The following is a 25,012-nucleotide window of genomic DNA, read 5'->3' as shown; positions in this document are numbered from 1 at the left end:
TATATTATTAACTTTACGAAGCGTAACGAGTTTTCTGAAGTGTTAAGAAATTATAAAATTCTAAAGAAATTTGAAAGAATTCGAAGACGGATCTTTTTAGGTGATAAAAGTCGGAAACAATCTGTTGACAAAATTTAGAAAAAATTAAAGAATCTTACAATTTTTAATTTTTATATAAATTCCTTCGACCTGTGTTGCGATAACACGAGCGCGATTTTTTCAACGTTATACTTATTAAAATCTTTTACCTCGAAAAAATTCAGTACATCTAAAACTTATAAACAAAATTCGATTTATTACCACTATAATAATTGTTACAGACATCTCAATTTATCTTCGCTTTCTACCGCCAATCTTCTTGTGCAGATCCCGCTTGCCTTTTCCCGCCTTCGGCTTTCTAGCAGTTTTACTTTTACTGTTTTTCAGTGCGCCCTTCCTCTTTTTACTGCCGCTTGTTGCGGACTGCTTTATCCTGCAACACACGCAAACAAATATTGTGTATTATTGCACTGAATGTAACGCAATCGAGATTTAATCTGCGCGAGTGAAAATTTACTCTGCAACTCCCGTCGAGTAATCATCGCGCAGCAGCTTGGTGTTGCTCTTCAATACGTTATCCACCAGGCTTGTGTTCTGACGTTTCTCTTCGATAGTGCTTAACGGAGGCGCTTTCCTTTTCCTTTTCATTCCCGACACCTCCTTAGCAATTCCTTTCGCATCCCTCTCTTTTGGCAATCTGAGCAAGAAAATTTTTACATCTCATATCGTTTTGTTCAAGGCGAAAATTTTATAACACATACAGATCGCAACATTCAACGGGCATACCTGGACTGGAACTTTCCAATAGATGCGGTCGACGTACGCGCTATAGTTAGAGCTTCGGAAAGCTGTTGAGAACTCGAGAAGTGTTCTCTGGTAGGCAGACCGACTCTCGGTAATTTGACGTTTTTCGATCTGGCTATATTGCGAAGCCTTTGCAATTCGTTTTTGGCCTGCCGCTCCTGCTTGGTTGCTTTGACTTTGGCAAACGGATCGTCGGCCGGGCTACCATCCTGCTTGGCCTCTATCAACCATTCCTTCTGTTCCTCCACCTTCGCTCGTTTATAGCCGTACGTTGGAATCCATTTCTAAAGAGATTTAAAACAAAAAAATTTAAGAAATTAAATAAATTCAAAGATTTATCATAAGCCTCTTCATTTATTAAACTACATTAATAGTAATTTAAATTTAATGAAATATGACAAAACAGTTTCGAAAGTAGACACGAATCTTGCCTTCAATTCCTCGTCCCACTTCAGCTTGGATTTGCCCTTCTTCTTCGTTTGTATTCCCTTCTTCTTGGCAAACTCCTGCCACTTTGTCAAAGGCTTGGCCTTCGGAATGACGCGCGAGCGTGGCAACACGTATTCAGGCTTGGGCAACTTGGCCACTATAGCTTCGTCCACCCGTTCCACTGGCAATTCCCAGATCTTGTTGATCAGCAACTGTACGTTGTCCCTCGTCAGACTTTTCAAGTACGCATCCGGCTTCGACCTGCACCAGATATAAGAGATATCATGAATATTTTTCAGCCGGAGGGTTCTCTTACAGATTATAAACATGTGCACGAGACGGAGGTTACTTGAGAGCTTTCGCGTCCAGAGCGTTACAGTCGAACGCGAGCAGAGTTCCCAGATCGATGTCGAGCTCCACATCCTTGTGCACCTTCGTGGATTTACTTAGATCAGTCTTGTCCTTGTCGTCTTCTAGAATCGACTTGACAAGATCCATCGCGAAGATCCTCTCTTCCCCACACCTCCACGTGCGTATTTGAGGTTATGCGACTCACGTCACGTCTCCTTCGCCGAGTGCACTAAAAGCACTCCTCTCTGAACGTGCACAGTTGCACGGTAGAGAGAAGAAGGAAGAAGATAACGAGTGCAAAAGGTTAAAGATCCAATTTAGGCTCGACCAATCGGATCAGACGATCGATGATGTCTGTTTGAAGTGGGACACCGATTGGCCGCTTTTCCCCTTTTGCACTTCTCTTCCCGTCGCACTCGTGCATTTACATATTTCACGCGTGACGTATCATTTTTATTTTTGTTCAACATTCAGTGAGCAAGGATGAAATGATGCATCATGCGCGTCACACGTGAAAACGGAACGCACCTCGAGTCCGTCGTCTGAACGGAACGGTAGAAGAGGAGTTCTCGTATTGGACACGGGACGGTGTCACGTGCCCGTGGTTGTCATACCTGTCACCTCCAGTGGCTCCAGTTTCCGTCGAATCCGTCGGGCAGGTCGGGCTCTTCGTGTCGATCGGAGCGGATCTTACGACACGACTTGGGTGATTCGACTTTTGATACGCGCGTATCGGCGGTACGACTTTCGTTCGAGAGATCCGGCCGTATCGCCATCGACGAGCGAACGGCCCTCTTTTCTCGCGCGCTCAGCCGAGAGAAGAGTTATTGCCCGACGGTCGTGCTGTGCATGTCATGGAATACCGAGAAGCGGAGTCTGTTGCTACGCTAGCTTCGTGACTCATCGCGCGAACGATCGACCCACTTGTCATCCCGCGTTGACAAGTGCGTATACACACGCGCGCGCTCGTCTAGGAGGGGATATCGCACGCGAGGCGTGAGGAGACGGCGATCCCCGCGTCGCCCCGATCGCGAGCTTCGTCGTCGGCATCGCGGAGCAGCGAGACCTACGTTTGCATCAATAATTGGTTAGTTTTTTTTTGTTGTTTAAGTAATGATAACTTCCGTTATCCTCTTGGAGAATCGCCGAGAGGGCGACTCCAATTCTAGACGCGTCAGCTACAAATTATGTACCGATCGCGAGGATATCTATGTATAGCACCGTGTAATTGAATTTGTATAATCTAGCTAATAACATCGCTGACAGCTCAAAGATGGATGCCGGATTCTCGTCGTACCACAACGGTGGTCCCGCGCGAGAGCAGGACTTCGGCAGGCTGTCCCAGACGATTGGCACCTCGATACTGAAGATATCGCAAAATGGTAGGTCCTCCCTAATCAACGAGATAGATTTGGGAAGTATATATCGGGATTATTTATCTCGACGTTCCGTTCGCAGTGTCTTCCATGCAGAAAATGGTCAATCAGCTGGGCAGTTCCACCGATTCGCAGGAGCTCAGGAATCAGCTGTAAGCTTACTGAGAATTCTTCAGATCAGCTCTGATGAAACGTAAACGGGGATCAAATTTCACGAAATTGTCCGTCGTTTTGCAGGCACCAGATACAGCACTACACGCAGCAGCTGGCGAAGGATACTAGCGTACATCTTCGAGATTTGGCCATACTGGCGAATAATTCCGGCTCTACGAGTCCCGGGGAACAGAGGCAGCGGAAAATGCAGAGGGAGCGCCTACAGGATGAATTTACCACCGCATTGAATTCTTTTCAAGTAAATATCGATGTAAATGTGTTGCGTGATGTGTTACCGATGATTGTTATTGATAATCGTTCTTATATCCAGGCTGTACAAAGGCTAGCTGCTTCTAAGGAGAAGGAAATGGTCAGGAAGGCTAAGGCTAATGCCGGTATCGCGCCGTTCGGAGAGAAGAAACAGGATACGCTCATCGAGTTGCAAGACAGTAGAACGTATGGGAGCGATCACGCGAAGCAGCAGCAGGAGCAGCTGCAGGAACAGATGAATTTACGAATGTTAGAGGAACAGGAAGCCAGCATAAGGCAGTTGGAAGTAAGTGCTCTATGCAACAACTGTCAAAGATTCGTCTATGAGAATTTTATACGTATAGCAATATCACGTATATATGTATATATTTTTGCAGAGTAACATTAGCGACATTAACCAAATATTCAAAGATCTCGGTGCTTTGGTGTACGATCAAGGAGAGGTGATCGATTCCATAGAAGCGTCGATCGAAAGAACCGAGGTGTCCGTCACCGAGGGCGCTTCTCAAGTGAGGCAAGCGAGTATGTATCAGACCAAGCTGCGCAAGAAGAAGTGTATCATCATAGTGATCGCGGTAATCGTGCTGGCGATTTTGATTGGCATCATAGTTTGGAAAAGCCAGTAAGAAGGGAGATATGCACGTATTTATGACAATGTACAGCATGATGATACATAAGGTAGTGCTACAAAAAGAAGCCGGCTGTCTGTGTTACGATTGCAGACTCGCAGGTCGGGTAAAGTTCTTAGTGACGTTTCTGTCCAAATTCTAATTATTTTAAAACCACGCAGGGGAATGTAGCATTGTCACAGGGGACGCAGGAAAGTGTGAAGAGAAATACACACGTTCTTGCGAATTTAATCCATGTAATTGTGATAACCGATAGGTGCGAGTAAAGTTCTAACGGCACGTCTAAGGATTGCCGCAGTCCATTTGTACGTTTCAATACTCATAAACTGTCAGTGTACGATTAACTATATATATATACACAATATTATACGCGCGTATGACAATTTAGGTAACTCACCGCGACTATATGTAACAAAGCTACGTAAGTGTGTGTCTGTCTGTGGAGTGCTTGGTAAAATGAGTAACAAAGTATGCTTGTTGTATCTACAATGCAACTGTATTGTGCCTGTAAAGTATCTTAAGAACTACCTAACAGAAACTTCGAATATCTGAGCATTATAGTACTTTCAAAAAAATCCATCAAAGCATTCACGTATAAGTTAATGTATTATATTTAGTTTAGGGATGTTGATTTTTGTTTTAAACAAGATACAATAAACAATATGTATATATAAAGACTGGCAAGAGTAAGCTCTGGCTCTGATTATTCTCACCATGCAAATCTTACAAATAAGCACTTTATAATAGAATACACGTGTAATAGAAGTAATAGAGCAAGATTAGCGCTTTCAATATCGAGGAGCTTATGAACATACATGTCTACATTAAGAATGTAGTATCAATAAATATAATATAAAGTATATAATTTTATAAAAATATATTTATTTATATAAATTTTCAAACTATTAACAAAACTATATAAAAATTGTAAATTACAAAACACTTATATATATCAGTGTATATTTTCCAGAATTTGTTTTTCTGAGAGACCAACTTTTTAAATGCGTTCGCTCCAATTTATGTAATTTATCGTTCAAGAAATTTTTGTAAATTGTATATAAATGTACACGCTTCAGGAATCAGTGCTTCGAGTTCGACCTCTTCCAATAAACGAGGAAGTTCTAAAATTCAACAATAATGAAATGGCAATGTAATCATTGATATTGCACATCCGCATTTCTTTTACTTAATTCTAGTGTATAACAACGTTTTATGAGAGAAAAAAAACCGGCGCTGTGTAGGAACAACTGTAATTAAGAGCGAAGATCATGATGCATTCTGTGCTGTTACTTGTCGCAATGGGTTTCAAAGATCTTGCTGAAAACCGGCTGTATCTGTTCCAGCATGTCCGACGCCAGCATTCCCCTTTGCTTTACTTTGAAGGCCAACGCGTTCGATTCCCGGATCAATCTCGACGCGGCGTAACACGCCACTATCGACGGCGACAGGGCGCACTCGCTGGTCCCCGCGGAGATGGCCCACCACCAGAACACCGCCAGTGCGCCGGACAGGAGGTCCCCCTGGCCGCCGCATCTCCTTCCGGAACCGGCTAATCCGCACGACACGGTCTCGGTGCCCTTGTGACCGTCCACGATCACGTCCTTCGCTCCCTTGTGCAGTATTATCACGTTCCTCCCGAGAGTCTCCGCCACGTGCTTCACGTCGGAGACTTTGACCATCGGGGCGGGCGCGACGGACCTGTCCAGCACCGTCTTGACCAAACGGCTGAACTCCATCGCGTTGGGCGTCAGGATGACGCCGGGGTAGTCCTTGACGATCTCCGGCTTCTGGCAGACCAGGGACAGACCGTCCGCGTCGATGACCAGCGGCTTCCTCGCCTCCCGGCAGATCGCTATCAGTTCGACGATCGTTTTGAACACCCTCTCGTCCCTGCCGAGCCCGGGCCCGATCAGGATCACGTGCAGCCGATCGAGCCACGGCTTTATCTGCTTTATCGCGTCCTGCTGGTCCAGGACCGGGTGAACTATCGGCTCCGGGCTGAACGATTTAATGGGAACGCTGGCGTCCCGCGCGCAAAACACGTGGACGAGATCGGCGCCGGTCCTCAGCGCACTCATAGCCGCGAAGTACGGCGCCCCCGTGTACTCGGCGCTGCCGCCGAAGATCCCGATTCTGCCGTCCTGACCCTTGTGCTTGCTACTGATCAAACTCGGCACCACCTTCCGTATGCCCTTCAGCATACGCTCGTCCATGGACGACGATGCGGACATCGTGGACATTGATACAAATACGATGTAACGCCTGCAGACAAAATTGCGGATAACAAGTGCCATTCTTGAGACACAAAGAAAAATATCTCTTTAAAGATATCTCGACGTACATACGAGCTGCGCGTACGTCGTCGGAAAATTATAAATAAATTCCTTTCATGAGGAAAAAAAAGGCAGTATGAAAATTATACAGATCAATCAAATTGTCTTTGTTCTTCGAGTTTTGCTTTATCTTTACCTGCGATAATAACTGATAAAATTATTTCTTGGTGTCTCTTCGATAAAAGATGTCGAACGCGATGCACAAATGTTGCAAAACAAAAATCTATTTCTTATTTATTATTGCAATAGGGCTCGCAATAAATCTTGTGTTAGAAGTATCAGACCGAGTCTGATTAATTGACACTATTGACACTATAATTTACAAATTTCGTTACAAAAGAAGACAGTCGTAAATAATATTGCGAGACACGAACGTAACTGAGAACGAACTCAAGTCGACGTATCTTTGTCCTGTTTATATCGGCCAATTAGCATACCGATTTATCAAAAAGTTGACGAGTCAGGCACGAAAGCGTCGCACCGATATCACCGCGAGACGCAATACATTTCGTGCGCGTAATACATTATCATACGTTATAATAACAAAATTTTCTTTAAACTTAAGCACAATGTATGAAAAAATCGTAATGGACAAAAAAAAATAAATCTATAATTTTTTTTATAGGATCAAGTATTTTTTCGTTGCGATCAAAGAGAAAAGATTTGCATTCGCGTTCTCGACAGCATGATCGCGGCTTCCTCGCGAGAAGAACGAAGTGGAACGAAGCAGCAATGCTCCGAAAAACGCGGAGAGATCAAACTCCCGTGATCCGTCACCCCTGAAATAGGTTAGAACGCCTCGACCTTAAGCCTACATTTGAGGCTCGCGACTCGCAACAGGCTCGCAAATTGGACGTCAGAATTCGACCAATCGAATGACGTCATCTCAATTACGCCTCGACCCGATTGGTCGAACTTAACCTCCAATTCTCGGTCTACGGGGGGCTGATACAGGCTTCAGACCCTCTTTCTTCCGTCGAGCACGTTGTGCTTTAGCCGCATCCTGGTTCCTGGAAGTCAACGGGGCAGGATATTCCTCGGAAAGGATGAGTCTCGGCAAGGTACTTGCGAAAATTCTACTTCAATTTAATGCGATTTCGGAGGAATGTATGAAGTTTTTACGATAAATGCTTTTTTTAACCTTCGTAATGTGTAACAAATTTTCCTCCACGGATCCACACATGTCTGGCAATTATATGGTGGCAATTATATGGTGGATTCCGCTAGGATTCGCGATCTTTCATACACATTAATGTCTCGATCTCGAAATTTTCTCAGATGTTGACGACGAACGCGAAGATAATCAAGAGCAGCGGGGCCGACCCCGACCCATTCGAGGTTAGCGTTGGCCAAGCCCTCCTCGAGCTGGAGATGAACAGCGATCTGAAGTCGCAGCTGAGGGAGCTCCACATCACGAAGGCGAAGGAGATCGAAACGAATAATAAGAAGGTAAAGTCTCGTTTCTTGCACTAGTTACCTTTTTTTTTCAATATGTTTTTATTAATTTTAAGCCTCGAGTTTGTGCTGTTTTCTATTTTTAATTAAGGTATTCTTCGAAACGGACCGTTCTTGCATCTTATATCTCTTTCATTCATAATCTTCAATTTTTCAATTAACTTTTTATCGTAAGATAAATCAAAGCATCTGTGAGATAAGGATAAGAATTACAGTGCTTTCGGACGGAGTGGATTTAATCACTCCGAGAGCGATTAATGATGTCGCATGCTCTATTTTAAATTTCTGATTGGACGAGAAGAGCATGTGACGTTATTAATCGCTCTCGGAGCATTCAAACCCGTCCCGTCTGAAAACGCTATTAGAATCGAAAAGATCTCAGAATTTGAACAGTATGACTGCTCTGACACAGAACCATATGTTAGCCCTAGATTTCTGTGCTTTACGTATTTGCAATTGTGCATATACAGATTGTAGATTGAATTAACTTTACTGAAGATTTTCTCATTTACACTTTGCTATATAGTGCTATATTCTTTTTGAAAAAAACCATATTAAGACAGATCTCTGTTTTCTTACAGTCGATCATTATATACGTACCTATGCCAAAGCTGAAGGCTTTCCAGAAGATTCAGACACGGCTGGTACGCGAACTGGAGAAGAAGTTCTCTGGGAAGCACGTGATGTTCATCGGCGAGCGTAAAATCTTGCCCAAGCCGACGAGGAAAACTCGAACCAAGAACAAGCAGAAGCGTCCTAGGAGGTAAAAAAGGAAAATGACTAGAATTAGATAAAAATGTTATTTAGGTTTTTAGTGGAATTTAGAATAGAACGTGATTATATCAGTATGTCATTAATGGAATCATCAATAGGATCTTGCGTACAAACGTGCGATTAATGTTCTACAACGCATTTTTTTTTTCTTTCAGCCGCACGCTGACTTCGGTTTACGACGCGATATTGGAGGATCTAGTGTATCCTGTAGAAATCGTTGGCAAGCGTATCAGAGTCAAACTGGACGGGTCGCAGCTCATTAAGGTCCATCTCGATAAAAATGAACAGACGAACATCGAGCATAAGGTAATATCATTTATTCCACGTGAAGTGTCACTTCTCTTGTGTGTCATTTGACAACAGATTGCTACATATTTCGATATTGTCTTTCGACAGGTCGACACCTTCGCCTCAGTTTACAAGCAGCTGACTGGACGAGACGTCACGTTCGAATTTCCCGAATCTTATATATGATAAATGTAAGAGGAATAAAAGTATTTTAATCTACCCTCTCGTTCGCACTTTTTGCCTGTCATTATTTGAAGAATTATTAGTTTATTAGTTAGATCGTTGGAATATAGAGACTTGGGAAATTCTCAATGAAATGGCTCATAGGTGATAGCAAAAAGATAAGAAATCACTGCAGAAAAATCGAATCAAATGTATAATGCTCTAATATATGATATTCTTCATTGGGATCATTTAAATTGTCTATGCAACAATTCAGATTTTATTTAAGTATCTTCAAATAATTAAATAATAATAACTTTTAAATTGTATCACATTTATTTGTGGTGAAGTGCCCGCGATTACAATCTAAGGACTTTGATAAGGAATTTTCCCTTCTTTTTCTCTGCTTTATTCAAAACGAAATAAGTACACATATATATTTTTTGCAAGCCTTAGAAAAAGAAGGACAACAGAGATCACGAAGCACGTGGTATAAAATAAAAAAAGAAGTGCAAAAAGTGCAATAAGCAGGTAATGCCGGTAATGTTGGTATGACATTATGACAATTCCAGCAACATGGCGTTCACGCTTTGGACACTCTTCGAAGCAACTCTGTTATGCTTGAACGCGATCTGCGTTCTGAACGAGGAAAGGTTTCTCGCCAAAGGTGACAATTAAGCACGCATTCATTATCTTTATTTATTTCAATTAGCCCGTAATTGTACATTCTTCCAACGTAAAAATAAAAATAAAGACTAATATTGTAGGTTATAATTTTGAAGAATAGTTCCCTTTTATTTTTTCCTTTTCAATTTATTATATTTATTATTAGTCGGGGATTAATCGAGAAATTAATGTCGAACGCTTTTATTACAGTTGGCTGGGCGTCGTGGCAAAATGTTCAAGGATTTGGAGAACCGCCGACGGCCAAATCGCAAATGTTGAACCTCATCAAGTCCATACGAACCGTGATGAGGAGTAAATATCATAAAAGACTAATGCCTCATTTAGCATCGTTGCAAAACTTTTCTACATAACGATGCGTTTGTTTTCAGTTCCTCTGATATTCTTCAATATCTTGACATTGGTTGTAAAGCTCGTGCTGGGCTGATATAAGGAAAAGACTGTGTGTACGAATGGGATGCGGTATGTGCCAGTTGAAGTGCTGAAATTGAAAATGAGATGTGTATACAAGGGGATCTATTAAATTATAATATTTTTACTTTTACAAGTAGTGTTTGTCCTACGTGTAATTTATGCCGTACGTCGGCATGCGAGAATGGATTACAAGTGGAGCCTTTTGTATAAAGCAAGCAATAATATATAATATATATGTATATATATCTTTTTTACGTTTTGTTGAACTTACAATAATCATTTCTTCAATTTAAATTTATAATAATAAATTACTATTGTTTGTTTTATAACTTATGTCCAAGTATAAAGACATAGCTTGTACAAATTTTTATTTATTGAGATTGCTAAATTTAAAAACGCGAGTATAATTGTTTACTCTCTAGGTATGCAATGATTTAAATTTATAAATCTTAAGAATTCAATTATTCTTGTAACATTATAGATTATTATTTTTGAAATATCTGTAGATTGAAATGTTCTTGGTCAATTCTGCGGGTCGTTATCACTTGCGCATATGCGATTTCAGGTATCGATTACTCGCTGACTCACGAGAGGCCGGTAGTGTCGGCGAACCACTTCAAAATTCGCAATCCTGTATCACAGATGGAGCTACATAGCGTTGTACTGTGTGGTCGCGTCATTCGAGATTCGAGCCTCTTGAGTAAAAGAAATTACATTTGCTTGTTCTCCCGACGACTAGCCATCGAAAGCGATCGAAAACGTTGATAGTAAGTCGTATTGATATCTCTATCAACTTTTGTTAACAAAAAAATAAACAAAACCAAATATTAAATGTAATATTTGGTCATATAGTAATATTAAATACGCAACATTCCAAACAGCGTCTTCATTTTGGAAATCGAGACGCGAGCTCGAATCGCGCAGAAGTTCCTTTTAATCTCTTTACTACTAAAAATATATTCAGTCAATTCTTCCCGCCGTTTTGTCACCTGCATCTGCAAAACCGGAATCGCGCAAGCAGCTCGAAAGGATTAAACAAACCGGTTTAAAAGGATATACGTCTTGCATATAATTCTGCGAGTTAGGCAGTCGCGTTTATGTGCGCCGCACCGCGCTCGAACAGCTGGAGGCGAGCTGCAGGTAGCTCCCAGGTCGTAGCTTCCGCTCATTTCCATTTCAATTATTCCTTCCCGGATCATTTGAATCGTAAATCGCCTGGTCAACGGCCAGCGCGTAAATAAATCGCCGCGGAAGACCGCGGATCGGGCAGTGTATCTAATATATGCCGGTCGCACACAGCGCTTTCCTCTCCTTCGCGGATTTACGAACGAGGATACATATATATATATAGCTCGGGAAAAGAGCTCGATGATTTTTCCCCAACTTTCTCCCCTTCCTCGTCAGCTTTCTCGGGATGAAAGAAGATAAGCCACCGCGGTGCCGGGACAATCAATGACTGCATTTACACCGTGTGTGCTTCGATCGCCGCGCGCGCGCGAGCAAGTTAAAGACTTGTTAGCATTATTAAACGTGACTTGCGCGAACGGCGCTCGCACAATCGTGCGCAACGCCTGACTAACATTTCCTCCTTATTTCTACCCTTTTTTTTTCCGTCGTCGCCGAAAGCATGTCGTGGAGTTATCACCTAAGGTTTTTCGCGACGAGAGAAATTGAAAGTCATATCTTTTTTATTTAATTTTATTTAAGCCGCAGGCTTTTTTAACGACCCATATAATATATGAGGGTAAATTATTTTTATTGCGTGAGATTGCGATTAATGCATATATATAATTTTTATGTTCGAACCTTATAGTGGCGTTAATGCGTCTCGTCGACTTTGAAATAATGTAATCAATTGATTTTATTTCGAATATGTCGCGGCACTGCTGCAGTAGTGTCATATCTCGAAAAATGACAATTTTGAGTTATTCATTGGAAAAGATGGATTTTGGCGTGTACTTTTATCTGGTGATGAATAACTGAAAATTGTCAATTTTCGAGATATGACATTATTGCAGCAATGCCGCGATATGATTCGAATTAGTTCTCCCATATAGTTATTCGTTTACATTATCTTCTAATTCTATTTAGAAAATTATATATATATATATATATTTTTTTTTAAATGAATAATCAATCGAATGAGATTACGTTTGCATTTATTTATTCTTAAAAATTGCATTTATTTATTATTACAGATTATCTGTTCTGGAAATTTTGAGTAAGCCAAAGTCATCCGACGTCCGCTGGATATTGCCGCAGCATCGACTTCAGACCGAAGAATTTACGGACGTAAGGAGCACCGGCGTGATCCTGCGTGAGGTAATGTTATAACGGCACGGTCGTTTTTACATCGATCCCCAACGGCGCGCACGTTTACCGAGATGCAACGTTGTCGATCACGGTTGTGCAAGAGCGTCTCTCTTGCCCGATTTTACCGTACATCGCAACGCTCCTTGCTGACGGTTCGCAATCGTCCGGTCCGCTCGATTCAGGACACGCGCGCAGCGCCGATTCACCGCGTGCTCTTCACTTGGCTCCGTTCACCCGCGGCAGAAGAAATAACTTGCGAAAGCCCTCCCCTTCCTCCCCGCTCGAGAATCCGTCCGGTGCGGCGGCTCTTCGTCGCGCGGAGGAAACGCGAGGATTGGTACCGTGTGAGATTGGCGTGTAAGCGTGATTAGCACAATTTTGGGAGTCGATAGTTATAATAACGATCGCTCGGCTACTGCAGTGTTTCCGATTAGCTTCCACTATAGCGACTCTTACTACTGTGAGTAAGTAACACGAGAGTTCCTTTTTCGGGGTGAGAAAGAAAGGAGAAACGACGCGTCGGATTCAACCGGCTCGTCGACTCTAAACATCTTTCTATAATTAGGTTGTAAAAAGTATCATCGGACATAATGAGAAAGTTTGTATTGTCTTAAGTGATTTAAATGGGCTTTTACCATCATTCTTTAATATTATTCCCGCGGCGCGAGAGGATCTCATCTGTCTGTGTCTCCTTCTCGCCGCGGGAAGTTCGCGCAAAATGAAATCACTCTGCCGTCGGGAACAACACATGTCGTATCGCCGGATTGATTTATCGCGAAGTACGGCATCCAATTAAGGTAACGCGCAATCTAACGACGTCGCAATCCTACGCAATTCTGCGTCGCACTTGCGTCGCAGTTGCGAAAAAAAAAAACAACAAAAAGAAGAAGACAAACGGGAGGAGCGGATGGGAGCAATTCGTCGGAGGTGTCCTCACGATTCTTTCCTCAGACCGACGCCAAGCCGTGCGCCAGGGTGAGCCATTGTTGGGCAATACGCGCGTGTTACTCCGCGTGCCCCTGCCAGAAGTCCCGTGCAGAAACCCGAGGACCGTGCGGCGAAAGTGCGCACGGGGGGAGGACACCGGCAGCCATTGTACATACATACGTCCGGTCCATTATATTTTACGCGGCTCGACAAATCTGCTTCCCATAATTGGAAACGCCGGCACTCTGTTGGTACATCGCGCGCTTCCTCCCCCGACGCTCCTCGCTCCGCTTCGCGTGAGCGTGCCGATCGAAGCCGTCGTCTTGCGACGTTTAAATGATCCGTTCCGAAACACTCGAGCTTTCCTGTTTCTACGAGCTTTCGTTTTCTCTTCTATCGATCACTGACGCTTTTAGAACTTTGGATCCTCTCCAGTCCTTGGCTGAAGGTTTCTCTTTCAACGTCAAATTGAAATAATTTCTGAATATTATCGTAATAAAAATAATGTTATTGTAATGAAACCGATCGTAATGAAATCGATGATTTTCGAATGATAATGTATATTCATTGTAGAAGATGATGTCAAATGAACAAACGATTACAGGTACGTTCCATTTTTCCAGAGTCCTTATCAGTACTAACAATGTAGATCCTAAAGAGATATCTTATCATTGTTTGGGAAACAGACCTTATCTGCTTTTATGCTAAACGGATTATTAAATGGAAAGTCACGCTCATCTGGATAATTCTTAATTAAATATTGATGCATTGAAATATATTTGTATCAAAATTACATTAAGATCGAAAGAAAAATTTCTCGCATAAAGTGAATCAATTATTTACGTATTATAACAAAAATCACGAAAAATCTAAAAAAATGTACTGTCATAAATTTGATAAAATTACAAATCAGTTTTGTAATTTTATCGCTTTGATAGTTTTAATGTGACTTTAACCGCATTGTTAAGTTCTCATTTAATTTATTCTACCAACTGAATTGTATTTAAACGACTACATTTTCTCCCGAATGCGCATTGCTATAAATTCAATAGAAAGTATATAGAAACCAGTCTACTTTTCTTACTTTAATGATAATACATTTTTGATTGTTGTTGCGATAACAGCACAATTAATTTCTACAAATCGCCTCGATTTGTTCTCCAACTTTTAAAGAAAGAGATATAGCGCGAGGAGCAGGCGATGCAGCCAAGGATATCGTAACTGTTGTGTACACGCGATCGAAGTGAATCGTGTACCAGTACAGTGTAACTGGAGCGTAGATCATCGCGCCATATATTTCTCTCCTTTCGCACGTCGGCGGACGGAGCGTCTCTTGCAAAATTCCACGGAGAGACTCTCACACAACGCGTTGCATTGCGCCTCACCGTCCTCTCCGTCCTCTGTGCTCCGATCTCACCGTATAGGTACCCCCTGACGCGAAATCGCGCGCGCGAGCGAGCGCACGGCACTTTCCCCGCCGTGGACGACGTCGCAGGCGTGTAACACACGTAAGGTCTTTCGGGACAGATAGCCTGGCCGATACCACGCTTTCCTCCGTCTCCCACGGAACCATTTTTAATAGGCACTTTGTAAGTGGAGTCATCACCGTGTCTCCGCGCGCCTCGCCATGCACGAAAGTGCCTGTACGCTATATACTACAGCTTCGTATGTACGACGCGACGCTTCGCTTCTTCGCGCGAATAGTCGTGTTATTACCTTCGGCAGGAGGCACGCGGGGAGAGATCGCCTTCGGGAATTACAAAATCGTCCGCTTCTCGCTGTTTCACGCGTATTTCGATCCCGCCTAGGTTTTTCACAATCGCGCAAACAGTAACCATCACGCGCGGTACATACCGCATGTTCTCCGAGTATCGCTGGATTATGCAGACAATTAGAGAGCCTCCGAGTTATGTATACATTGCATTATTTTATACTTCCTATTTTTCATTCCTATAACTCTCTGTACCGCGGTTTTTACGCGTCCTCTTAATGACATGAAGTAAGTTCTTCACAGGACAGATGTTACCGCATCTAATTGTAAGTATAATAAAATACCTGCACAGTGTTTTCCTTCAAACTAAACTGTATACTCCTTTCAATTTACGTGCAGGCAAGTAGTTTCTACGTGTTTTCTACATTTGACGAAAACACGCTAGAAATAAATTTCTGCTGACACGAAAATTATTCTAAATGTATTTCCCGTCTTGTATTTACCTTTCTTGCTCCCCAGTTCCGCTATAAACTCGCATTCGCCCTTTATCAACCTGTCATCACTTCTTCGCGAAGACGCTCGACAACGCGGAAATAATACATCGTGTGTCGATCGTGCGGAGAATAGCAACGTCGTGGCAGAGCAATTGTCGACAATCGCTTTACGGAGATACACTTTATGCAATCTGACGGGGAGAGGATTGACTGTAACTTCTTATTCATCGACGTGTTACATGAACTCGATAAAGTCATTCGACAGCTTCTCGGCATTATCGACGATAAATGTTTCACTTTATTGGCATTCACTCTCTTACCTAACTCGTTCCAAGCCCGTACCATTTAAACGTAATATCAGCGTTTTCCCGTTACGTAACGCAACGGATCTATAATTTATGAAATTTTTCTTAGGTGCGCGCGCGCGGTCGCGTAAATACCGTCAATCGCAATATCGCGCGGAGGTACACGCGAGGAATCCGGAGAAAACCTATGTGGTCGTGAATCATTTGTAAGTTAAATACTTAAATTGCAAAAAAAAGGAAAGTAATTCCGCCGATAATTATGTTTCCGCCAACAGGAACATTCATTTTTTTTTTGCCTTCTCAGAAAATGCAACGTTTCAGATCTCCGTATCTGCTTGTCTGTGTACATCCTTTTAAATTTTGCATGTTTTCATTTTTTTATCTCGGTAATTAACGATATAATTTCTTTAATGTATCGACGAACCGAAAGAGAGCCCGGCCTGTTTGCATTTTTCGTATCACTTCTCGCTATTATATATATGCGCCCGCCTGATCTGCGACGTGCGCGAATGCATGCAGTTAAATTTCGGTGCGGTGACTCAATCCGAGACCGACCTCGCGATTAACTTTTAATTTTGCGGTGCCCGCAGCTCGGTAACCCGCAGTTTTGCGCGGTATCGCGCCACTTATTCTTCAAATGACTTTCATACGAAGTATTTCCAAATCATTTCCGACAGACATTTCCGGGACAGTCGCGCGCGCGCGCGGCTGCGGCGAACGTGCGATCGTAAATTTGCGATGCGACACATCTATTGTCTTCCCCGGGACTTAAAATTGCTCATTCGTTATTCACGGAGAAAATCCGCAATCATTGTAATGATTTGTCGTTGTGCGTGTCGTGCGCGGGACGCACGGGATTGCCGTTGATGAATGTCGCCATAAATGTCTGCGACCGCTACCTGCAAAACATGTTAATTAAGCGTTTTCGAGATAGCGATGACTATAAACGATACTCCTCGTTCAGAATGATTAACTAATCCACTAAAAACGCATGTCGTACCGTTTTCTCAGCTTTTTCTTATAGCTTCTCGTCTTGATCGTAATCTCGATCGAGAGACAGCTGTGTACCGTGAGCGAGAAGAATGTCGATCCTTTGATTAATTAAATTTAAAAAAAAATTGTCATTTAACCAAATCAACGGAGATTTATTATACAAGTTGCGACAACGTAACGTTAATTGAAGTGCCCATTTTCGCTAAAGAGCGCAATTTTTTATTGCCGAAGGACAAACTTTCGATCTTATAATAACATTCCAGAGAAAATAGCCAGTCGCATACCAAACCGTATAGCGTCTTCTCGTACAGCACAGAGATAGTTTTCCGGCATGAAATCTCTCCGAAACGTACACAAGATAAGTTCATATACTACAAGCGACTTACGTCACCTCGCTGTAATCAAGAAGGGGAGCTCGGAGAGCTCAGATGCTAATCTCAGGCATTACTCGAGCGGGAAGAGAAGCGCGCGAATCGTCCCGTAATCGTGTGTATGTGTGATGGCAGGAAACTCCACAAACGCGTAAAGAAAAGAAAAAGCGAGATCTCTCTCTCTCTCTCTCTCTCTCTCTCTCTCTCTCTCCTGTCCTTCCGGATATCCTTTGCCCATGGGGCAATTCGAGGATATTTCACGTCGTCTCGACGCGCGTAAGCAAAGCCACTTTCGAATCTTTACCGATGACCAAGATCCTTCTCTCGCTGTTTCTCTTTTTTTTCTGTCTTCCCCACCCTCATTCTCACTCTCTTTTTCTCTTTCGTAACACGATGCCCTTTTGCGAGGCGGCTCTTCTTCGCGTGCACGGCGAGAATTTACATGTCCAGATGGGAGAAGTCTCCTCTACTCCAAGCGAAGATAATGCCGATACCCGCTGGCTCGCGGGCTTGCGAGTGAAAGGAGAAAGGCGCCGATCTCTCGAAATACGTCGACGAAGAGAAAGAGAAATGATCGGATGTGTCTCTTCGGGAGATACGGCGACACGGAAAAAAACCGAGTCGACCCGGGGGACGAGAGTGCCTCCGGGCGACGGTTGTGGGGTCATAGAACGAGGGGGGCGTAGAACCGTGATGGGATCGCGATAATCGCGATCGTCGGCGAAGAGGTGAGATTAGGAATGGAGCAGAGAAGAGAGCAGCGAACACGCCGGAAGTGAAGCGATCCGCTGCACGACAGAGGACGAGAAGCACACGGGATTTCAACGGTGGCGACGTTCTTTTTTTTATTCTTTTTTCTACAAAAAAAAGCCTTTATACAAGTACAAAAAGATGCGTGGTTAAAGAGTAGAGCGTTATGTATAAAAAATAGTGTGTATTTCGTGGCGTCGTGTGTACGTGTTGCTCGGACACGGCGGCGTCCGCCTTTGTAATCCGGATCGCTTCTTCCACCAGGCTGAAACCTCCTTCTCCGCGGACGGATTAGAGGTCGAATATTCCAGTGCGAGATCGACTTTTCATTACTCGCGCGTAATGAATCCTCCTGGTATCCGATCCGTGCGACATCCTTTTCAGGGTTGAGAAAGAAATGCGGTTCCAGAAACTGGCTTCGGATATCCCCGAGCCGAAGATCTCGGTCGAGTCGATTCTCCGAACGAAAGAGTCGGGCCGCGCTTACAACAGCGGACGCCGCGGTACAGCGACGGTGGAATTTTATGTACAAGGCGCGCTGTGATACCGCGCCGATCACGTCTTCGGCTTGTCGGCCTCCTCCTCCTCCTACTCCTCCCGCTCCATCCTCCTTATTTGTAATATGAGTGCCCCGACGAGCGCGCGCGGGCGCAATCGCCGGGGATGAAGTGTGAAGTGTGTCTGCGTCAACGACTACGCTTGCCCCCCCTCCCTCCCCTTATCACTGATCCTCGATTTTTCGCGCGCGGACACGACCGGGCGACGATTGATGCGATTTTGGTACGATAGACTTCGGCACCGCGCCGACCGCCCAAGATCATCTCGAGCGACCTCGTTCCTCCCTCGTGGAAATGAGGGGGAGGAAAAGAGAGTTTAAAAAAAAAAGGAAGAAAAACTGGCCACGTTCACTCCCGCCGGAACCCCCGGACTTGTCAAAGCGACGACCGTTGGATTCCCGACAAGTCAAGGGGCCCGGGGGGAAGGATGCTGGGTCCGCGTGCGCTCGGCGCTATCCCTGGGAGACCCTGACCCGTTGAAGCGACGACTATTTGATTCCCCAACGGACCAGGCGCCGTCCCGTTGTGGTCCCCGGTTCTCGCTTCGCGCGTCTTTGTCCTTCGTTCTCCGTCTCCTGACTTTGCCAATCATTGGTCCATTGACAATGGTTGGCCGAAGGACGCGAAGGGCGCTCTGGAGTCGCGAGGTGAGCCGGGATAACGCGGATAACACGACGATCCAGCTCCGTTCGAACGATCTTCGAATGTTGATCTGCGATTCCGCGCGACAGTCTGACCCTGGCATCGACGACCTTCCGAGTTGCGAGCCCGAGTCACTTGGTCCGGCGATACGTAAACAGCTTGCGATCTTCCAAGTATCCCGTGATCTTCTCCGTAAATCTCTCTGTGCGTTGGCGTGTTTCGGTTACGTCTCGGAAAGTAGTCGTTGTTGTCGGCCGGTGCCATTATCCACTCCCTCTATCTCTCCCATTCTCTCTCTCTCTTTCACTCGCTCATTCTCTCTTTCTTTCATCATCATCATCATCATCATCCAAACCAAGGTGATTCCTTAGAACGGCGCACCATAGCCACTGGACGGCCGGCTGGGCGCTCCGTAACTGCTGCTGGGTCCGCTGGGGTAGCCACCGCCACCCCCGCCCTGGCTGACCTGGTTGAATTGGGCCACTTGAATGGCCTGCCTGATGCCTTCGAGGTCGATGCCTACGACGCGGGTCTGATAGCTAGGCACGCCATACTGCGGCGACGGGGCGCCGTATTGCGACGACGGGGCTCCGTAGCTGGAGCTAGGAGCGGAATATCCACCGCCTCCGCCGCCGAATCCACCACCGGACCCTTGGGACTGCAGCTCCTCCTTCAGGAGGATCTGACGGATCTGCTCGAGGAGCGCGCTGTCCACGGAAGCGCCCTCGTTGGTCTGGAAGCCGGTGGACACCTGGGTGTAGCCGCCACCGCCGCCGCCGCCAAAGGAGATGCCGCCGCCACCGCCACCGAAGGAGATGCCGCCACCGCTAGGTCTGCTGTAACTGTAGCCGCCGGACACAGGCGGCTCCGCCAGGGCGAACCCTGCCAGACCGACAATCATACACTGTAACACAGAAAAGAAATGTATTAAGTACGACGATGGACTTTTAATCTTTTGATGTGGCTGTAGCTACACAATCAAATTATATTACACACACGCACATGCTGATGCACATATTCGCTGATGCATAGCAAATGCATTGCATATTCCAAATTGTTATATTCAAAATAATACAGAGTGACCTCACACATTTGTCAGGGTATCCAGGTTTAAAAGTCAATTTAAAGGTTTAAAAAGCTGGATTTTTAGAATGTTTATCATAAGAAGGTTTTTAAGTTATATTTAATTTTTTTTCTGACGATGTAGATCTTATTTATGTAATACTCTCTCTCATTTACGTTTACGACTTACAATTGCATATTTTTGAGATTTTAAAGATAAAGAGCTTTGAGATTAGATTTTTTATTTATAAAAACATACATCCAATATTACATGATTATCATATGTCGCGTAATTAAAAGAAAAAATAAAGTATACTCTCTAAATTTTCTGGAGTGAATTTTACTCCAAAAGAGTGAAAAGCCACTCCAGAAAATTTAAAGAGTTGAACAGTATAAAAATATATACGTTTAAGAGTTAAATATTTCGACAAAAACTTACGCATTAGAGATTATTTATTCAACTTCAAATTTTTCAAGATTTTATTTATTAAATCTAATTTTTCGAACAAATTTAACTGGAATAATTGTGAAAAGTCAGCGGCTAGCGATTCCTTTGACAAATGTGAACGAAATCCAAAGAAACGTGAATGAAAAGGGAAAGCACTACCGGATTTCAATCGCCTGTCGTCGATTGATGTGAAAATTCGCGTCACGCGAAATTAGAGGCAGTAATGGAGCAATGGAAGAGAACGCAAAAATTCAGAAAAAGCACTATTTTTTTCTACCGACCAGGATTTCGATCACTTGTGTCCCTCTCCCTACACTCTTCCGCTCGCGATTTCTCCCGCGTGCGCACGCATACACCCGTGCACCACATTTCCCTATACTCGCTTTCTTTTTTCCTTTTTCGAGCAGCCCTCTTCCCTCTTCACCTCGCACAAGTATCGCTTCTTAACGTAAAAGTAATGAGAACAAAAAGGCGTGCTTACCGCGATCAGAGGATTCATGTCGGCTTCTGCGATGCCGCCTCAGTTCTGTGACTCCGTGGAAGGTAGACCGGAGTCATTTATACCCCCGGGAGAAGCAGGGGGACATACGTGCGGCCCCCACGAAGAAGAGACGGGGGCCTCTCGAGTGAGAGTAATTCAGTTGTGAGACGATTCTCTCCCTCTCCTCCCGACCTCGTCTGCTTCTCTCTTTTACTCTCCGTAGACCCCGAACATCCACCTGTCCTCCTCGCCGCAGGATCGCCGATATACTCGAGATTTCGGACGGTCTTACTCTTGCGAAACTCTTGGCCTCCCGAGTCCCTACTTGCGTCCTAGACCTAGACTCCTTTAGTCGAGTGCTTTGTCGTAACGGCGATCCCGTCAAGAATTTTGCTTCGGCTATCTTCGGCCGGAGATCGATATGCATGTATCTTTTATATTTCCTTTTTTTTTTTAATGATCGTGACAATATATGGGCGGTTACGGCGAACAGAAAGCGATACGAATATATCTTACATTCGTAAGTTGCGCCAGAGAAATTAATTTTTATTCTGGGAATTTTTCTGACAATTGTTCATTTGTTTATTCCGCACGGATATGTAATTGTATTAGAATCGCTTACTTGTATTTGAAAAATATTTCTTGTTTATTGAGCTTTATCTTTCAATCGAGGATTAAGAGAGATTATTGTAATGATTTTTTGTAAATTCTTTCATACATCGCTTTTTTCATAAATTAAATATAAATCATAAAAAGCATGATAAAAGCGAGATGGAAATACATTCTTGTCTCCAAATTTTTCTTGGAATGTAAAATGGAATAAGATTAGGTAAACATTGCTTATTGCAGCATTGCGTTGCGACATGTGTGCGCCATAATAAAATGCTGTACGTGCGCCATTCTGCTACATTAATTTTGCGCGATAGGAATAAAATTTTCGTTGCAAGAGACGTTCTATTTAAGATTTTACCTTGACACGTCATCATTGCCAGTGAATATGTTCTTCCATTGTTAGATAATACAACCAAATTGATGTCGTCACGTATTCGAAAGTTAGATAGGGGTAGATATTCAATGACGCAATTGAGCTCTTGGCGCGTCGCCACGTTATTCATTAGCCTCGCCATGCATTAAACCTCGCAGTTGTATTCATTCGCGGTATTTGTAACGATATACAACCACCACGCATGCCAAACATTTCCAGCGAATCATAAAAGAATTAATTAAGAAAAACACCGGCGTGAAATGGTTCAGAATTCATGCGTTACGTCACGCAAGATAAATTCTCTTCCCACTTTCTTAAAAATATCTCTTTAATTATAAATAAATCCTTCACGTAAAAGTACCAATCCAAATTAATTGACGTGAAAATACAATGAAACAAAAGACAGTTCTAAACATGGGCAAAGTTATTTACGCGTCAATTAGCAGTTTCTGCGACTTTATGGCCGCGTATGCTAATAAGCTTCTAGTTCATAAATATTATTTATTCGACGAAGCTGCGAGAGAACATTGCGTAACGGGAGCTGAACTTAAAACATTACGTAACAGGTTTTCTTTGTTTGCGCGATGCATAGCACCGGATGTGCACCGAACCATTTCCTCCATTGAACATTTCCGTTAATCGTTTTACGTCGTAAAAGTATTTCTTTTTTTGCATTTACAGCTTGTTCTTGCACCAGTACGTAAAAAAATGAACGATTCGTGATTTCATTTTGCTTAATTAATTAATTTTATTTATTAGAATCAGCGAAAAGTATTGTATCTGAATTTTTTATACATTTATGATTAAATGTAAATATAGTATTATTTTAGTTTTAATGGTATTAATATATTCGCTAAATTAATATTTCGCTGATAAATACGTAAATTATAAAAATATCGTTGTTCTGAATAAATACATAAAATTTCCGTTAAATTACAAGGAATTAAAATGTTATAATCCGTGCAATTTTCAATCTGTCAGTTTTTTAATACCGATTATTCGCAGAACAAAACTGTTTAGACGATTGATAATAACCAAAAGATTATTCTGCATAGGTCACGCTGGAAGAAAGTTAGCGGCAATTCCGAGAGTGCTTGAGGTCACGCTGCAACAATCACGTCACTCTCGATCCAGCTAATGACGCATCTACCAGAGGAAAGGAAGATCCATTGACCTCCCCCCCGCTTTTATTTTAGTACATCTTCGAGCAGAGGAGCTTCGCGGAGCGTTGGGTAAGTTTCATGAAAATCTACCTGTGTATCTCACTTAAAATAGAAACAGAGTTGTGATCGAGGTCACATTAGATTTCTCACATCACCGCGTTTCGCCCGTCGACATATCTGCTCCCCTTTGCGTGACTTTAACTTGGTCATTGCCATAGTCAACGTACTTTATTGACATTGCAACAGAGAACATTAATACGTCCTAGTTTGGAGAATGTTTTGGGCAAGGATAACTAGTCCGTGTCGGTTTAGTTAATGAATGACTAGACCGGTTTGCTCGTCGAGAAATGTTTTCGGTTGATTAATTTTGGCACGCACGTGGATTTGATATGCAAATTAGACATCCTCTGACGCTGCGACGTGTGTGTGCTTTGTGTCTCATATAACATCTCACTTATGTCCGTCATAACACTGCACGCTAGTTTTCAACATACAGGCAATTAGTACGGTAATGAAAGAAAGAAATCAATTGAGACAAGCACGCCGTGATATTTTACAATAGTACATTCCACGCGGATGACAATACGTAAAAGAAAAGTTACGAGATGCCGAATGGGAAGAAGTAATTTGTGGTTATTTGTAAGAATACGACCGGACTGCACAATCATCCGGTAGAGCCATCGAGCTCCCGGTCGCAGAAAGAGAGTCTCAGGCATCAGGAAGAAAAGTACGCGCGCGCGCGCGGTTCGCCATCATTGTATCATCCGCGCGATGAAGCTTCCGTGCGTACGCGGATCGACGTAATCATCGATCCACCGCGCGTCTTATGTGCATCAGCGCGCGCGCGCGGCAGCGCGTTGTAGCATAAAATTAAAGTATATTCCCGGTGCATTAACTGCACTTGCCCGGTCAAAGGAAAGGTACGTTCTTGCGCCGATATCCTCCCCGCGGCGGGGATTTTAAACGATAATGATTTCACATAACGTCAGGATGCCTTTTGATCGTTCGCCGGCTATGGCGAATTACATTTTGAAATTAACGCGCGGAGAACATAGGGAACACACGGCTAGAATTAATTGACGTGCCTATCTTCCGCATTAGCGGGATCCAGGCTTAAAATTGTGTAGAGCGACGCGTAACGAAGTGACGGTCGCTCCGACGGACGGTGGTGAAATTCGCCCTACAGGTCTCAAAACCATTGTGATCGCGGCTCGCCGGCTAATCGACGTCCAAAGCGTAATTAAGAGGGTACCCGGTCTGTTGAGTATTCACGCGACGGTGGGAGACTTGTGCAGGCGCCTAATGGAGGAGGAAGTCCATTACGGTCGGTCTAGCAACATAGCGTGTCGGCCAATGCGTCCGGCTCCCATTCCTCGCCTCGGGGAGGGTAGTAAGAGGGGGGGAGGGGGCCGGCAGGCGGGGGTTGGGTGATGGTACTCGCTAAACGAGAGGGAAAACGCTTTCTTCGGCGAGGAATTTAATTATCCGGCCTGTGAACTCTCGACCCACTTCTTCGCGCGTATACAACCCTGTGTATCTGGTCCGCCGTTTCCACCTCCTGCCTCCTTTACTCGCTTTCCTCCTCGCTCCTCTGCTTCGATCCGATTCGCCTGATCCTCCTTTGATCCTTTCCTTTTTGTTTTCTCTTT

At 43.7% G+C, this 25,012-nt stretch overlaps 6 protein-coding genes and 1 long non-coding RNA gene across 7 annotated transcripts; 4 read left to right on the top strand and 3 right to left on the bottom strand.

The window, feature by feature from the left end:
- Positions 1-275: 275 nt before the first annotated feature.
- LOC105457475 (ribosome biogenesis regulatory protein homolog) lies at positions 276-1,859 on the bottom strand. Its single transcript, XM_011702153.1, has 5 exons — positions 1,622-1,859; positions 1,275-1,533; positions 826-1,127; positions 557-736; positions 276-472 (listed from the first exon to the last, which is right to left on the bottom strand). Exons 1-5 carry the CDS (start codon positions 1,768-1,770, stop codon positions 331-333), a joined length of 1,032 nt encoding a protein of 343 aa, XP_011700455.1. The 5' UTR covers positions 1,771-1,859; the 3' UTR covers positions 276-330.
- Positions 1,860-2,265: 406 nt separating this feature from the next.
- Positions 2,266-4,916, top strand: LOC105457471 (syntaxin-7). Its single transcript, XM_011702150.1, has 6 exons — positions 2,266-2,710; positions 2,871-3,005; positions 3,082-3,151; positions 3,237-3,411; positions 3,484-3,708; positions 3,800-4,916. Exons 2-6 carry the CDS (start codon positions 2,897-2,899, stop codon positions 4,046-4,048), a joined length of 828 nt encoding a protein of 275 aa, XP_011700452.1. The 5' UTR covers positions 2,266-2,710; positions 2,871-2,896; the 3' UTR covers positions 4,049-4,916.
- LOC105457472 (ATP-dependent (S)-NAD(P)H-hydrate dehydratase) lies at positions 4,526-6,614 on the bottom strand. Its single transcript, XM_011702151.1, has 3 exons — positions 6,521-6,614; positions 5,342-6,313; positions 4,526-5,172 (listed from the first exon to the last, which is right to left on the bottom strand). Exons 2-3 carry the CDS (start codon positions 6,289-6,291, stop codon positions 5,124-5,126), a joined length of 999 nt encoding a protein of 332 aa, XP_011700453.1. The 5' UTR covers positions 6,292-6,313; positions 6,521-6,614; the 3' UTR covers positions 4,526-5,123.
- Positions 6,615-7,337: 723 nt separating this feature from the next.
- Positions 7,338-9,120, top strand: LOC105457473 (40S ribosomal protein S7-like). Its single transcript, XM_011702152.1, has 5 exons — positions 7,338-7,445; positions 7,663-7,833; positions 8,421-8,602; positions 8,769-8,919; positions 9,010-9,120. Exons 1-5 carry the CDS (start codon positions 7,431-7,433, stop codon positions 9,085-9,087), a joined length of 597 nt encoding a protein of 198 aa, XP_011700454.1. The 5' UTR covers positions 7,338-7,430; the 3' UTR covers positions 9,088-9,120.
- Positions 9,121-9,602: 482 nt separating this feature from the next.
- LOC105457470 (immediate early response 3-interacting protein 1) lies at positions 9,603-10,404 on the top strand. Its single transcript, XM_011702149.1, has 3 exons — positions 9,603-9,730; positions 9,940-10,041; positions 10,119-10,404. The coding sequence occupies exons 1-3, from the start codon at positions 9,640-9,642 to the stop codon at positions 10,172-10,174; spliced, it is 249 nt and encodes an 82-aa protein (XP_011700451.1). The 5' UTR covers positions 9,603-9,639; the 3' UTR covers positions 10,175-10,404.
- Positions 10,405-10,585: 181 nt separating this feature from the next.
- On the top strand, positions 10,586-23,557 carry LOC105457469. Its single transcript, XR_975403.1, has 3 exons — positions 10,586-10,928; positions 12,360-12,483; positions 23,256-23,557. It is a non-coding gene; the product is annotated as an uncharacterized LOC105457469 (long non-coding RNA).
- LOC105457468 (putative glycine-rich cell wall structural protein 1) lies at positions 19,592-21,264 on the bottom strand. The gene is made up of 2 exons (XM_011702148.1): positions 21,216-21,264; positions 19,592-20,128 (listed from the first exon to the last, which is right to left on the bottom strand). The coding sequence occupies exons 1-2, from the start codon at positions 21,231-21,233 to the stop codon at positions 19,592-19,594; spliced, it is 555 nt and encodes a 184-aa protein (XP_011700450.1). The 5' UTR covers positions 21,234-21,264.
- Positions 23,558-25,012: the final 1,455 nt, after the last annotated feature.

This window comes from Wasmannia auropunctata, unplaced genomic scaffold (assembly GCF_000956235.1).
Source record: "Wasmannia auropunctata unplaced genomic scaffold, wasmannia.A_1.0 LD335214.1, whole genome shotgun sequence".
NCBI classification, from domain to species: domain Eukaryota; kingdom Metazoa; phylum Arthropoda; class Insecta; order Hymenoptera; family Formicidae; genus Wasmannia; species Wasmannia auropunctata.
This window is presented reverse-complemented; position numbering and strand designations above follow the sequence as displayed.

What these genes read in the sequence shown, in the direction of transcription:
- LOC105457473 (XM_011702152.1), top strand. An exon ending in TCGAAACGAATAATAAGAAG is followed by an intron (nt 7,834 to 8,420) that starts GTAAAGTCTCGT and finishes GTTTTCTTACAG; the next exon opens with TCGATCATTATATACGTACC. An exon ending in AAGCAGAAGCGTCCTAGGAG is followed by an intron (nt 8,603 to 8,768) that starts GTAAAAAAGGAA and finishes TTTTTCTTTCAG; the next exon opens with CCGCACGCTGACTTCGGTTT.
- LOC105457471 (XM_011702150.1), top strand. Translation starts at nt 2,897, where the DNA reads ATGGATGCCGGATTCTCGTCGTACCACAACGGTGGTCCCGCGCGAGAG. An exon ending in CAGGAGCTCAGGAATCAGCT is followed by an intron (nt 3,152 to 3,236) that starts GTAAGCTTACTG and finishes GTCGTTTTGCAG; the next exon opens with GCACCAGATACAGCACTACA. An exon ending in CCAGCATAAGGCAGTTGGAA is followed by an intron (nt 3,709 to 3,799) that starts GTAAGTGCTCTA and finishes ATATTTTTGCAG; the next exon opens with AGTAACATTAGCGACATTAA.
- LOC105457470 (XM_011702149.1), top strand. Translation starts at nt 9,640, where the DNA reads ATGGCGTTCACGCTTTGGACACTCTTCGAAGCAACTCTGTTATGCTTG. An exon ending in GGAAAGGTTTCTCGCCAAAG is followed by an intron (nt 9,731 to 9,939) that starts GTGACAATTAAG and finishes CTTTTATTACAG; the next exon opens with TTGGCTGGGCGTCGTGGCAA. An exon ending in CATACGAACCGTGATGAGGA is followed by an intron (nt 10,042 to 10,118) that starts GTAAATATCATA and finishes GTTTGTTTTCAG; the next exon opens with TTCCTCTGATATTCTTCAAT.
- LOC105457472 (XM_011702151.1), bottom strand. Translation starts at nt 6,291, where the DNA reads ATGTCCACGATGTCCGCATCGTCGTCCATGGACGAGCGTATGCTGAAG. An exon ending in TTTGAAACCCATTGCGACAA is followed by an intron (nt 5,173 to 5,341) that starts GTAACAGCACAG and finishes GTTGAATTTTAG; the next exon opens with AACTTCCTCGTTTATTGGAA.
- LOC105457475 (XM_011702153.1), bottom strand. Translation starts at nt 1,770, where the DNA reads ATGGATCTTGTCAAGTCGATTCTAGAAGACGACAAGGACAAGACTGAT. An exon ending in CTGGACGCGAAAGCTCTCAA is followed by an intron (nt 1,534 to 1,621) that starts GTAACCTCCGTC and finishes TATCTGGTGCAG; the next exon opens with GTCGAAGCCGGATGCGTACT. An exon ending in ATTGGAAAGTTCCAGTCCAG is followed by an intron (nt 737 to 825) that starts GTATGCCCGTTG and finishes TTTCTTGCTCAG; the next exon opens with ATTGCCAAAAGAGAGGGATG.